The sequence below is a fragment of the Antedon bifida genome, chromosome 3 (assembly GCF_963402885.1).
Source record: "Antedon bifida chromosome 3, ecAntBifi1.1, whole genome shotgun sequence".
NCBI lineage: Eukaryota > Metazoa > Echinodermata > Crinoidea > Comatulida > Antedonidae > Antedon > Antedon bifida.
Genome location: NC_136228.1, coordinates 12,183,616 through 12,198,214, shown reverse-complemented (window position 1 = coordinate 12,198,214; position 14,599 = coordinate 12,183,616). Strand labels below are relative to the sequence as shown.

The 14,599-nt window shown below is 29.2% G+C and overlaps 1 protein-coding gene across 6 annotated transcripts in view; it reads right to left on the bottom strand.

Annotated features, from left to right (window-relative positions):
- Nucleotides 1–233: 233 nt before the first annotated feature.
- LOC144838659 (discoidin domain-containing receptor 2-like) overlaps nucleotides 234–14,599 on the bottom strand; it is a 77,798-nt gene continuing 63,432 nt past the window's right edge. For all 6 annotated transcript variants that reach the window (XM_078694089.1, XM_078694090.1, XM_078694088.1 and 3 more), the window contains 4 exons: nucleotides 12,652–12,782; nucleotides 7,121–7,315; nucleotides 3,855–4,089; nucleotides 234–3,746 (listed from right to left, as the gene is read on the bottom strand). In XM_078694089.1, coding sequence (XP_078550215.1) covers nucleotides 3,423–3,746; nucleotides 3,855–4,089; nucleotides 7,121–7,315; nucleotides 12,652–12,782 — 885 coding nt within the window. In that variant the 3' untranslated portion in view covers nucleotides 234–3,422. The remainder of the gene's footprint in view (nucleotides 3,747–3,854; nucleotides 4,090–7,120; nucleotides 7,316–12,651; nucleotides 12,783–14,599) is intronic.

The following is a 14,599-nucleotide window of genomic DNA, read 5'->3' as shown; positions in this document are numbered from 1 at the left end:
TCTGAGTGCCTTCGCACAATAATCTCCACAACAATATCATGGTAGGCTATAAAGCTCTGTCTACACTATCAAACTTTATGTGACAACAAAATGTGATGTGCCCACATATGGACATGATGATGTCATATCACTACCATATTTGGGTACATCACATTTTTTTTTCAAAATAGTTTGAAAGTGCAGACAGAGCTTTAAACAGAATTTCTCAATGTAAAAAACGCAGTACTACTAGCTCATATTTCAGCATCTTCTCTATTTATTTTCTTGTATAAAAACCAGTGGAGAACAGAGCGTAACTGCTTACACAAATCCAATCAACATTTTAAATTTTACACCAATAAAGCTTATTTACCATTGTACTACAGTAACTTATTTACATAATTGGTGCTTCCTTTTATCATTATTCAAATCATATTTATTCCAGTTTAATTCTAACTTTTCTTTAATTGTAAAAACTTAAATTGGCACTGTATATACATTTATTTATTTTTGATGAACCAAATTAATTCCATTATTTCTGTGAAATGAACAAGGGACAATACATACTGTATATTAACACATAGTCAATCTGTATTGAGGGACAATATAATTGGGTCCTTAAGTATCATGGTGCTGACATCATAATACCATGTGACATTTTTGTTATTGGCAATGGCTCAATGACTTTCTTACATTCTACGATTCAATGGTGAATCTTTTTAACAGGCATTGTAATTCATTTTCAACAAACGTTACTTCTAAATATTCATTATTTTACAAATAAAAATCCATTTTTCTACAAATTGGCTTGTAAACTTAACAATGGCTTAACTGTTTTTTAATTATATACATTACATTGTTGGATGCACATCAGCACAATACATACACGGTTTTAAAACATACAATATTAACACCTATAATAAATCATATATATATTTCTTAAATTACCTAAAATTTCCATCTATAACTGAGTAGTCAAGGTATTACAACTCAAATAATTGTTTGAATAAATAAAAGGGTAAACTGATAAAATCATTATTCTTTCAATTCTACAGTGTATGCCTAAAACAATGTAAACAAATGTTGATCAAAATTTATATACAAATTATGTTAATACTGATCCTTTAGTTTGTTGAAGCTACAAATTAGGATGGCAAGCAATATTTATTCCATAGAATTATTGAGGCTGAAAAGAGTTGATGATCTGTATTCAAGGTACAACAGTGAATATAACTCAAATTAATAATATTTCAATTCTATAAAAAGAATACAAGATCAAAATGTATATACAAATTAAGTTAATACTGTTCTTTTTAATTAGTTGAAAAGTGGCTATCAGCATGGCCAACCGTGCATGTAATTTGTTATTTTTCTATTAGCATAATTGACTGTGCGTCTAGTGACTAACTTTTCTATCAGCATGGTCATCAGATCAATTGTCCACTGTGTCAATAGAAAACAATGTGATGCATGATCACCCATGCCGATAGCTTCCACACTATCTGCACAGTCAACCATGCTAATAAAATAATAGAAAATAAATTAAACGCATGATCTACCATGCCTATAGATAATTTTAACCATGCGGATAAATTAGGATAGCAAGCAACATTATTTTCATAGAATTATTGAGTACTTCAAGGTATGTCTACACAGTGTATAAATGCTTATGCTATAAAAAGACATTTATTTATTTCTGACTAAAAATAGATCATTACCATTAAATCGTACTAGTTGGATGGAATTAGGTTCATTCTGTTTATTTATTCATAGTAAAACATGTCCAGCTGCTTGTAATCATTTTCAACATTATATTATATATTATACTAATTCTATATTTATAGTTCTACATTGGTAATCAATCAATTTCTTTCACAGATAGCATAGATATTATAATATCTCTCTGCTGATACATATTCATTAGCATAATCATGAATATTTATAAACTACTCGAATATTTATATTATTAATAATCATGAATATTAATGCTTAAAAAACTATATTACTATCTACATTTCCAATAACATTATGTAAACATACCATGAACATACTAGTTTGTATCTTATTTATTTATCTTATTATTATACATAATACACAAGGACAGCTGGTAGAAGGGATGCAAGTTGGTTCCTGGAACTAACTTTGAATTCTATCTTTGTTATATTATTATGTCGTGTAAACCATTAATGGTAAATTATAAAATAGCAAAATGTAGAAAATAAAAGAATAGAATTGAACATGTTAATCATTTAACTAAATATCAAATATTTAAATAATTCAGAAATCGGCTCTTTTTGGATCATCTTTGATGAGCAATACAATTCTTTGGTGTCAAGAACAACTAAAACCAATATATTTACATAAATAAATAAATTATTAACTATAATTAAATATAATTGTTATTATTGATATGATGGCCAGCCAGTCAGGGTCTTTTGAAGAAATTGTTAGGAGCAAAAACATCAAATTCTGATTAGTTCATAGAAGCCTATTGTATGCGGAGCATGTCTGAACGAAGCAGTGGATTAACGTAAACCAGTAGCTAGGCTACTGATCTGGATTACACTAAGAGATCAGATTTTCAGAATTTATTGAGTTAATGCATTTATCTGTAGTATGACCAATTCATTCTGCTATACAAGAAAAAAGTGATCAAATAAACACTCCCTTCTGCTAAGATATGTCGAAACTAAAAGATATCCACTTTCTATGACTGGCTTTATTTTGTCAGTCAGAACAAAATACAAACTTACATAATCGTTGTGAGTATACTCAGGTCTACTGCAATAGGTCCTACACTGAGATCAACTCTCATTTTTCTCACACACATACTATTTTCAATGACTTCTCCTTAAAACACATTTGTACTTTCCAAAGTATCAATGTGCATTGCTTGGATTTTTAAAATAAAAGTTTTCTTTATACATTATTGGCTCAACAGATTTTGCATATATACAAATAACTATATAATCAGTTACAACCAATTCTTTCCATACAGAAACAAACTGTCTTGCGTGGCAGCATCTACCAAATATATCTCTGTTCTATTTATGCAATTATGACCTCAATGATGCAATGGCATAATTCGTCAAATTATGTTTCATGTTTTTAGGTCTAGCAAAAACCTAGAGTGTGTGTTGGATGTTTCAATACAACACTAGTCAAAGCTTTTTACCGCTTGGTAATGTATGAAAGTATGCTAATAATAGTTTGTCCATACTGATTCATATAGGTTTCATAAATGTTCTGACCTCTGACATTGAATCACATGATTATTTTGAACTATTTATCTATTCAATAGATTCTTTCTTCCAATCATCATCAACAATCTGCGATAATTTCCGTTTCTTCTGTAGATATGTTGCCTAAAGCAAGTCAACAATATAGATATGATGACAAAATCCCGTAGTCATGGCAACAGCATTGCAAACAGGTTTCAATGATTACACGATGACAGATGATGAGCATTCCGGCTTAGGCTCAAAGCCAATGTTCTTGGTTTGTAACATGCTAAAAAGAAACTCAAAAGATGGCCTCTCTTCTGCATTGCGTTTCCAACATCGCTTCATCATGTCGTAGATAGCTCGCGGGCAGTTTTCTGGTTGTCGAAGTATGCAATGCTTTCCAGAATTATCAAAAAACTCACCGGTGTTTTTTATAACAAGTTCATCGGTGAGGTTACTGTATGGTTGCTCCCGGCACATTATGAGAATTTCCCACAAAGTCACGCCAAATGCCCATACATCAGACTTAGATGTGAATTTTCCCTGCAAACAAATAAAAAAATCAATAATTATATTATCAAAACAAAACCAAAAACTGATGGTGTCGAGTGGGATTGTCAGCAATTGTCAAAAAATTCTGAAATGACTTACAAGTAAAATACTTTCCCATGCCATCCATCGTATCGGCAATACTGCCCTGCCCTCAATCTTGTAGTAGTTGTTGGAGTACAGGTTACGACTCATCCCAAAGTCGGCAATACGGATTGTGTACTGCTTTCCCACAAGGCAGTTGCGTGTTGCGAGGTCACGATGTACAAAGTTCATGGATGAAAGATACTTCATTCCAGATGCTATCTGCGTTGCCATGTGGATTAGAGCACCAAAGCTGTCAAAGAAATACATTTTAATATTATTTTACACTTTTTTTTTTCTTTTTTGTGGCATTAAATACTTTTATTCATTTCATCGTCAAAAGATCAATACAATGTTCGTTTGTTTTTATTTTGAATCCATACATCATACATAAACACAGTCAAATGATAAAACATCAGAAAAAAAAAACAACAGAGAAACATTTGATTCAGGACAATCCAATTAATACTAAAAGAGAATTAGTTTTCATTGGGGTCCAAATAAAATAGTTTAATACATCTTCTATTCCATTGTTATTCTGATTTCTTTCGTTATTTTCTTATATTTTCTCATATCTATCACACGATTTATCAAAACAATTTAATCAATAGTATGTTTGTACAAATCTATACTTTTTTACACTAAAATAGTGAAATTGAAAATGTCATTAGATACAGTTGAATTTTTCTATGTGGAAACCTCTAGTAAGCAAAACACATATCATTCAATCTGTTAAACCTAACCTAAGTGCATTTGGTGTTTCACACAAAACGTTTGTCATATGCATGTTAAAATGTTTGTGATCTATCAGTTAAACCTTTCGTAAATGAACACTTTTTGCCAGAAACACCTGTATGTAAATTTGCAGATATGGCGTTAGGGGACAAACGAGCTCAGATCTAAGGTATTACTGTATTATTAAATGAATAAATAATTCTTCTAAAAGAATAAAGCATCAATGCCATTATTTATTATTTATGTATTATGTCATTATTTCATGCATGGTTTCAAAGCATGCATACGAAAACTACATTACAATATGATATTTATGAGATATTTTAATATTGAGTTATATTGATGTATTAACACCTGTCATGCTAATTCCTAATGAGTATATTGATTACAAATCACACATTTGCTTTTATGAGCACATACTAATTAGTCAGCTGATCTTGTATTCATAGCCTTTGGTTTTTGTTAAATAAAACATGCTGGAATTGGCAGTTCTTTTCTTTAATCTTGCAATTATTATTTTCTAATAAAAATTTATTGAAAAAAAATAAATAATGTACAAATTTAATAAAGTTTAATCAAGAATGTTGAAAATGGCAGTTCTTTTCTTTAATCTTGCAATTATTATTTCTAATAAATATTTATTGAAAAAAAATAAATAATGTACAAATTTAATAAAGTTTAATCAAGAATGTTGAAAATGGCAGTTCTTTTCTTTAATCTTGCAATTATTGTATTTTAATAAATATTTATTGAAAAAAATAAATAATGTACAAATTCAATAAATCCAAATAAGAATGTTGAAATTGGCAGTTTAATTTTTTATTCATTTTAAAATTAGTTGTTTGCAATTCTTGCTTTTATTTGTTCTGTACTTATTTTAAAAGTTTCAACAATTCTTGTAAAATGATTATTTTTGGAAAAAAATAAATACAATTTAATAAAGTCTAAAAAAGAATGTCCAACGTAGTAGTTCATTTCTACACATTTTACAAAATTATAGAAATTCCTGTCCTTAAATAAAAAATTGCTCCAAAAATATATAATGTACAAACAAAAGTCTTTCCTGAAATTGGCAGTTCATTTACTCATTTAAAAAAAAAAGGTTTTTTTTGTAATACTTGTCTTTTAAAGAGTATTTTTTTTAAATAATATACTTTTTTTATAAATAAAGAATAATAAAAAGATGAGGTATAGTGTGAGTAATTCTATTTTTTCTAATTATAAATTCAGCATTATCAGCCTGGATTATATCATTAAATACATACTTTACATTGGCACAAAAGATATTTTATTTTTTTAGTGGAAAGATATAAAAAAAAACTTTGAAATAGACTTATAAAAATATATTTATCTTAAATGTCAAAACGGGCAAAATGGCATTAAATGAGTCAGGCATGAAATTGACATTGGCTCCTTGTAGTTGCTGTGGGTAATTAGATGGGATAATATGATCAAACGTGCCTACTAGCCTTCACTAACTCTCACTGATACAATCATATTACCTAATGTAGTTCACAATGCAAGTTATATGCTATCAATCCATTTAAAATAATGAAAATGGATCAAAGAACTAATAAAAACTTACTGCAGCCACTGGCTAACAATTAACTCTGATTTCTTTCATTTCATTCATTTTACTTATTTACATCAACTCTCTTTTTCTTTTTACTTCAACTACCCTCCAAGGAATTTTCCATTTTGTAGATTGGCTTTTTGATGGAATGTTTTGAATAGTTGTTAGTCATTACATTAAAACCAAAAATCTAGTCAAATCTATTTATTTTATGTGTATTTTTAGAAAACTTATATCACTAAGTAGAAAATAAAATTCATACAATATACCATAATGGGTTTTTTTTGCACATTAATTTGTTTTGCTTTTTTTTAAAAATCAAAGATGGATAGTAAGAGATCTTTATCTTGTCATATCTTATTGTCATGATGGCGACATAGTGGCTACAAACTGCAGGTTTTGACAAATGACTATAGACAATGTTAAAGTTACATTGGTTACAGGATTGGACCAATAATGCCAATGACACAGTGTCCATGAACTTATTTGTGCTTGGCAGGCAGAGGGTGGGCAGGGAGTCCAACCTTCAAAAAGTGGGCAATAGTCATTGGGATGGAATCATAAACAGTTTTGGGGCGCTAATTTCCATTTGCTAATACACAGGACATTCTGAATGTTTATGTTGCAAATTAGCTTACCGGCATATTATAATTTCAAACAAAAGTTTCCAAACGTGTTAAATATTTCATAATTTACTTTTGCTATGTCAGATTATTATTTTGAGAGTATTATTATTTTAGTATATGACTGTAAAATTATTAACCATACAATTTCAATTGATGAGTTTTGTACTGTTTGTTGATATTAAGTTAGTAGGATAATGAAAGACAATTAAGGCTCATCCACGCCATAATAATTATCTACCTTAAGATTTCTGTTAAGTTCTAGCTTTCATGAATAGAATAACCAAAGTTTATTTGCATATTATATTCGTGAAAAGCTCTATGTTAATTTTAAGAAATAAATTCATAGTTACCAAACTTTGCGTAAATCACCAGGGGCAGATGATTTTTCTGGTTCGCTGTCGTACAGAAACTGGTTGAGGTCGCCGTTCTCCATGTATTCAACTACCATACACAGCGGCTCGTCCTCAGTACATGCTGCCAATAGACGAACAATGTTGGGGTCACGTAGTTGCGACATCACTTTCATTTCTTTTTGAAAATCAGTCCTGAGGAAAAAAGTGTAGCGTTTGAAATACATTAGTTAATAATCATTACTAATAAAAATGTAATTTGTAATTCAAGCACGATATAAATATGCCTTTTTACCAAAGGAAAGCAGTACTGCAATAAGCAGTAGTTGGTGTATTGAATAACAGATTTTGGGCTTCAGAGAATGTGCTATTTGTCATATATTCAAAACAAGGGATGCTCTCCAGGTGGAAGAGCATACAGAGATAAGAGTCACTCATACTTTTAAAACATTTTTTTTGTAATTTATACGTAATTATAGGCCATAGATTTTGAAATAATGAATTAATAACATATTATTGACGCTTGATATCAGCCAGTTTTTACATAGTGGTAAATGTTTTTATTAACATGGTACATAAAGTATCTAAAAAAACAAATTTAATATTCCCATGATAATAAATAATTCATATTTATCTAAAGGGTCCTCTGTTCTTGAATAATGCTATAGTATAAACAGTTTTGGAAAGTATGACAAAAAAAAAAAAATGCCGCTAAAAAAGTGGGTGTTTGGTTGTTGGTGTAAACCTCATCCTATTCTCCAAAATGTGATGTGCTCAGTCAGAAAATAAAGGAAATTGAACCAAAGCTATTGTTCCAGCTAAAAGTTACACATCACAATGGTGCTTTAATGTGGATTCAATGGCTATAATTGTTTACCATTATTTTGAGACTGCCATTTAACCGCTTATTTAAAATTTGTCCCATGGTAATGGAAATAAGTTTGTCACACGGCAGAAATAGTTTTATTTATAATAATAATATATTTATTTTCCTCCAAAAATATAAATAAATGCACATATAAATTAATAAGAAAAATACAGGAGGGCAGACAAACTGAGGAACAAGTTCCTATAACATTGTCCTTTCTTGTTTGATGTTAATTGTATCAAAATGCAAAAGGAAAAATGAAAATATAATTTATTATTTATTTTCTACATTTTAAAGGAAATAATTCTAGGTACATTAGGTGAGGGGGTCAACAGGTGATTGGATACTTACTCATCATCACCATCACAAGCCAAGGATACAGGGGAAATTGGGGATACCCTTTAATTTATGCCGGTTTCATTATGTTGAAAATGATATTCTCAACATAGAAACATTCATAAATAATCCATAAGCATAATTTAATTTTCAGATTATGTAGTTTCAGTATTCAGAAAGATATTAAAAATAATTCAAATATTAAGTATCATGAAAAAAAAACCAGATACAGTAATTACCAACTACTATATTCAATTAAATCACAAAAACTAATTAATTTTATAAACTGTTTCAAACAAAGCTTTCAAAAGGTTTCATATCATTTTTAAAAAATTGAAAAAAAAATTGTTTTTATTTGATGATAAAACAATTAAATACAGAACATTATCATGACTCACCAAACCTATCTATTACCAACATTTTCAAATCTTAGACTCCTTGAATAAAAATCTCCTTTTACCAGATTCAGATTTAGACTTAGAAGGTTTAGCAAATGTACATTTAAACAATCATTTTATATTTTCATAGGCTGACAATTATATAGTAGGCTAGTGGATTCCTGTAGTCACTGTACCGTATGCCTACTAATCTAATTTTCAATATAATAGAGCTTAGGGTTTAAAACTGGCTCATGATATAATACCTTCCATAAACCTAACAATTAACTAAATCCCAAATGTATTATAAATCATAACACTAACTATATGCTGGTTGTTGTATCACTGTTAAAGTTAACAATACATTCTGATGATATACTTTGTTGATATCTTTGTTTTTTGTCTATATATAAAAACCATGAAGGAAGAACAAAAAAAGCAAGATGGAGCGAAATTTTATATGGATGAGAACAGCACCAAATAGACAGTTATGAGGAGGCCTTCACCTTGCAGTGGGTTGAAAATGGTTAGCGATGATGATGATGTAAAAAGTTAAAGAAGCTATAAATTAACTCACTCTCTAAAACATGGAGGTATAACATGCTCTAAAGCTCTGTCTAGACTATCAAACTTTATGTGACAAAAAAATGTTATATGCCCAAATATGGTAGTGATATGACATCATTGTGTCCATGGCCTCTTTGTCAGACTTCCTTGTGGAGTATTCAAGAGAACAACCACCAAGTACCAAGTAAGTATATATGGACACATCACATAAAAAAATGTGATATGCCCAAATATGGTAGTGATATGACGTCATTGTGTCCATGGCCTCTTTGTCAGACTTCCTTGTAGAGTATTCAAAAGGACAACCACCAAGTACAAAGTAAGTATATATGGACACATCATATTTTTCTGTCACATAAAGTTTAATAGTGTAAACTAGGCTTTAGAATTACATCACATAGTGACTTTCAAAAACTTCATAAAGTTGTAATAAAGATGGTATTTACTCAATGATAAAGGACTTGCACAAAAAATTCAAAGCATTGTCCTATAAAAAGTTGGTTTGTTCTCAAAAACTTTTTAAACGTGATTAGACATATTCCTTGAATCATCGGCACACTTTTTAACGTGCATCCATTATTTACAATAAAATTTGATTACAAAACAGAAAAATAAAAAATCAGCAAATGATAGATCCTAAGTTAAAATGACAAGTTCAATATAAAAGATTTGTAAAGTATCTAAATAAATGTTACTGGCAAAACTTTTATAATGGAATATATGTGAATTTAAATATTCTTTCTTTTTTTTGTTGGTTCTGTTTGTAATCCTGGAGAAAAAGTGGAAAGATACTGAAATAAAACAACTCTGGATTGCCACTACTGTACACTTTAAAAGCACACCATTTCACATTTTTATCAAAATAAATGAGACATACATGAAGAAAAATAATATGTGTGCGCTGACCTAGTAATACTTTTTACAATTTATTATTTTAAATGATAGACCTGCAAACATCAATCCAACTTTACTGTTAAGGTGACACAGTATCAAAGTATAACATACATGAACAAGGCCATATACATGGCTGCAGTCTGCAAATTTGAGTTAGTGTTTACCAACCGACCGACATAGTGAGCTGTAGAGTCGCGTTTGTACACAACTAAAAATAGAATGAAAAATTGTAATAATGCTCCAACATATTTAACAACAGCATTTTAATTGTTTGTACCGTAATGAAAACTCGCATTTAAAGTAAAAAGATTTTAATTGTATTGTTTGTGTGTAAAATAGAAACGTCTTAGATTATTTTTAATTTAATAATTAAATCATTAATTGAAGATTTGGGTACAGTATAAAGTACAAGGCTAGAAATTATTCTTTTATAAATATTTTATATTTTTGGAGAACCCTTGGTTTGTTTTACAAAATCTAAAAAACATTTTTATTCTAAAAAAAAATACAGAAATTGGCAGTACCTTTGCTAGACTAAAAATTAACTCTTGTTTTCAACAAAATTACAATTAGCAAACATTAAGAATAATACTATTTTTCAAATTTTCAACTGGTTTGCTAGGGTGAATTATGATCCCTGAAGCAATCAATGTTAAATGAAAACAACAATATTCAATATTTAAGCGAGTTGTGTATAATGATGGCTGAAAAACATTTAAAACACGGAGAAAAACTATAAGTTAAAAATGTGGTGTACTATAAATAGACATAGCTATCAACTCTCAAGTTCATAGTGTCATTCTATATTCATGCATTAATCCTAAATTCTAGCAATCAAATCCAATAATTCAATTGCATGGAATTACTAACCTAGCGTGCCCTCGTTGCGTATAAATATAAACTTTTATATCTTCAATCAAACTTTCTTGATGGTTAAATGCAAGCTAATGTTGTTTGATGATATCAATTAAATTCTAACTTTTGAAAAAACATCGATTTTGAAAGAAGGACGATTTGTATTGATAAACCGTCACACACTTTGACTTAAATAGATTAAATAAGCAGGCATGATTTGTTAGTATTTCTGCGGTTCGCTGGCATTTACGAGAAATACTGCCATCAATGTCAATATTCAGTAGGCAGATTTCGAGAAATTAACGAGCGATCACTTGTAATTAGCGTGAATAATCTTGCTATGGAACATTTGATGTATATGGCTTTGACAGGTGACTTAAAGTAGTAGAAATAACGAGAGTTTAATAGATTATTGGAGTGACATTTCATAGATGGACAAGTAAGAAAACTAATAAAACGTTTAAAAGCAATAACTGAAAAAAAGAATATTGGTTTATTAAGCTTGAAACATTATAAGGGGGTGGGGGGACACAATTTAACATGTTTCTATGAGTTTTATTTTATATCGTTTTTCCTTTCATTTTTTGTTTTCATTATTTTATGCTTCTTAAAGGTAATAAATAAAATGTATAGAAAATTTATGATTACAATTTGTTATAATTATTCAGTTAGAAGATTTCATAAGGAAAACGAAATATGTATATAATTTTATATTTGTTTAATTAATCATTTCATTTTTAGTGATGCTTCTCATTAATTGATACATCAAATTTGTACGTAATTTGTAATTATTACGAAATTAAACAATTTGTAAAAAATAAAGTAATATACAAGAATTTAAGGTACAGTAAGTGTGAAGGTGTAATATTATTAACATAAAAAAAAAATAGGTACAGTACAGGGGAAAGAACACAACAAGCAGACCCAAAACCACTGAACCACAGAAATATAACAACCACGTCATGAGGCTTGAGGAGTGAAAAACGCCGAAGAAAATGTAAAACTAGAATTGGTATCGATTGCATGAAAAGGCAAATACATTAAGTAAATTTATTTTGTGGTGAGAGGATATTTGTGTATCTTAATAAAATACACAGTAATAACTTATTAGCAAACATGTCAGAACAGTATATTCCAGATGCTCTATAAATCATGTGTACTGAAATTTGAACATCATGTTGTAATGACATTGTATACAAACTACATCACTCAGTAAAAATGTCAATGTTACAATGCTTATTTTCTTAGGTCACCAACTAAATTACTCAGGTGTTTTAATTGGGTTAACCATCTATACTTATAAAAAAAAAAATGTTCAGTTATTCAATTATTCCGGATAGTACATCCATATACAAATCATAAAAAAACAAAAAAAGAAAAACTTACACAAGGAAATGAACAATAGCAACTTCAACAACCAACCTACAATATCCTAAAATACCAATTTGCCCCAACACTGATGTAGGTTGGATTGTGGAAGTACGTTAACTATGGTTTTAATCCATGAGTGAAAAGCCATGTAAAACGGCCGTAAAGAAACTTGGCTATTGTATGTGATTTCATTCATAAATTATTTTTTTATAGTACAGATATTTATTATTGCTATCATTTTTTATCATAAAAGCTGGGCTCACCTGGCATTTTTGTTGGCATTCCTCCGCAGCATTTTAACAGCTACTAGCGTTCGTTGCCCTCGATTTCGCTTAACAAATGGAAAACCATTACCAATGTAGTCTTGGATATTCTCTGCCTCACACAAGTGAACCTATAAAGAAATTAATAAAGGTTAAATTTAATTAAATTTAATTGATAAATATGAAAGTTTTTAGAAACAGTTCAGAAACACACTGTGAAAAAAACTCATTCATCTGTATTCATGGAAGGAGAAAGGTGAAAAATGAATTATTAATGAAAAGAGCCCTCAAAACATGGGAGCATGCCGCCTCCTCCTGCCATTATTTTCAGTAATTTGCCTTTGGATTTATATTTATTATTAGACAAATATTGTATTTGTATTAAGATTATTCTATTGCTATTCAGTACCATTATTTTGTGTTACAGTAAATATTAATTAATTTATTAAATTTTCTGTATTTCCAAGATATTTGGCCTTTTGTCAATATTTGTGAACATGTAATTATAATATTTTGTTAATCATTTTTTACAACAAAGAGAATTTTACGAATTAAAAGACGTTTACTATATAATTTCAATATAAAATTTAATGACAAAAAGAGAGATCGACGTTTCGGTACCATCATAGAACCATTTTCAAGATCAAGTGAATACAAAACAATAATAATTATGTGCACTAAGCACCAAAGTTGGTGACAGGAAATGCTAATTGAGGGCTAATTAAGTAATAGTAAAAAAAAAAGTAGCTCCTCCTACTGAGTTAGATAAACAATTTAGCTTTGATGGAATCCGATTGTTTATTGAGTGTAGGTTTTATCTCTTTGATCCACAACATCTCCTTAATTAGGCAATCAAACTTATTGTTACATTTAGATAAGACTCTAAAGTATTCTGAGATATCACCAGTTATGCCATGTTGTTTTAGGTGATCGCCTATAATACTTTTGTTATGTTCATTAATGCGTTTGTAAAGGTGTCGGCAAGTGTAACCGACATAGTTTGTATCACACAAACCACATTGAAATTTGTACACAAATGTGTACAAATCAAATCAAAGCTAAATTGTTTATCTAACTCAGTAGGAGGAGCTAATTACTTAATTAGCCCTCAATTAGCATTTCCTGTCACCAACTTTGGTGCTTAGTGCACATAATTATTATTGTTTTGTATTCACTTGATCTTGAAAATGGTTCTATGATGGTACCGAAACGTCGATCTCTCTTTTTGTCATTAAATTTTATATTGAAAGAGAATTTTTTTCTTAATGAATAATATATAAGTAATATAACGAATTGCCCTCCAAAAACATGAATAGTAAAGAAGCAGGCCTACTCAACAAAATGTTTTGTTTTGACATTTTTTCTGGGGAAAATCTAATAAACATTAATATATTACTTTGTAGTTTTAATAAAGTAATCACTTTCGTAGAAAAAAAACCAGAAAAACTTAATGTTTTCACTTATAAAATGACAAAGTTAATGGTTAAATTCAACCAAAACCATTGGCTGGCAGCAAATTTGACTATTTTTTGCTTTGAATTACAGTTTTTTAGGTAATTTTTGTTTTATCCAATTTTTGGTCAAAGTAGATAACTTAAATGAAAGTGGACAAAGATACATCATTCTATTTTATTGCAAGAAACATGTAAATATATAATTGATAGTATTACACACTGCATTGGAGTAAAAATCAGTAACAATTAAACAGCTATTTAACTAGTATAAGTAAATTATTATGTCTTGTCTTCACTAAATTTCATATTAGTCATACGTCTTTGTTTTTGACACCAATTTAAATTGAAAGAATCATTACACAAGAAGAAATCTTGGCATGTGTTACTTTTTATATCATTTGAAATATTGTTTTCAGAGTTAGTCATTAATATCCATTTAAACAACAGAAAGAATAACAAGTATTGCTCTGTCACATTGCTTTAACATTACACAT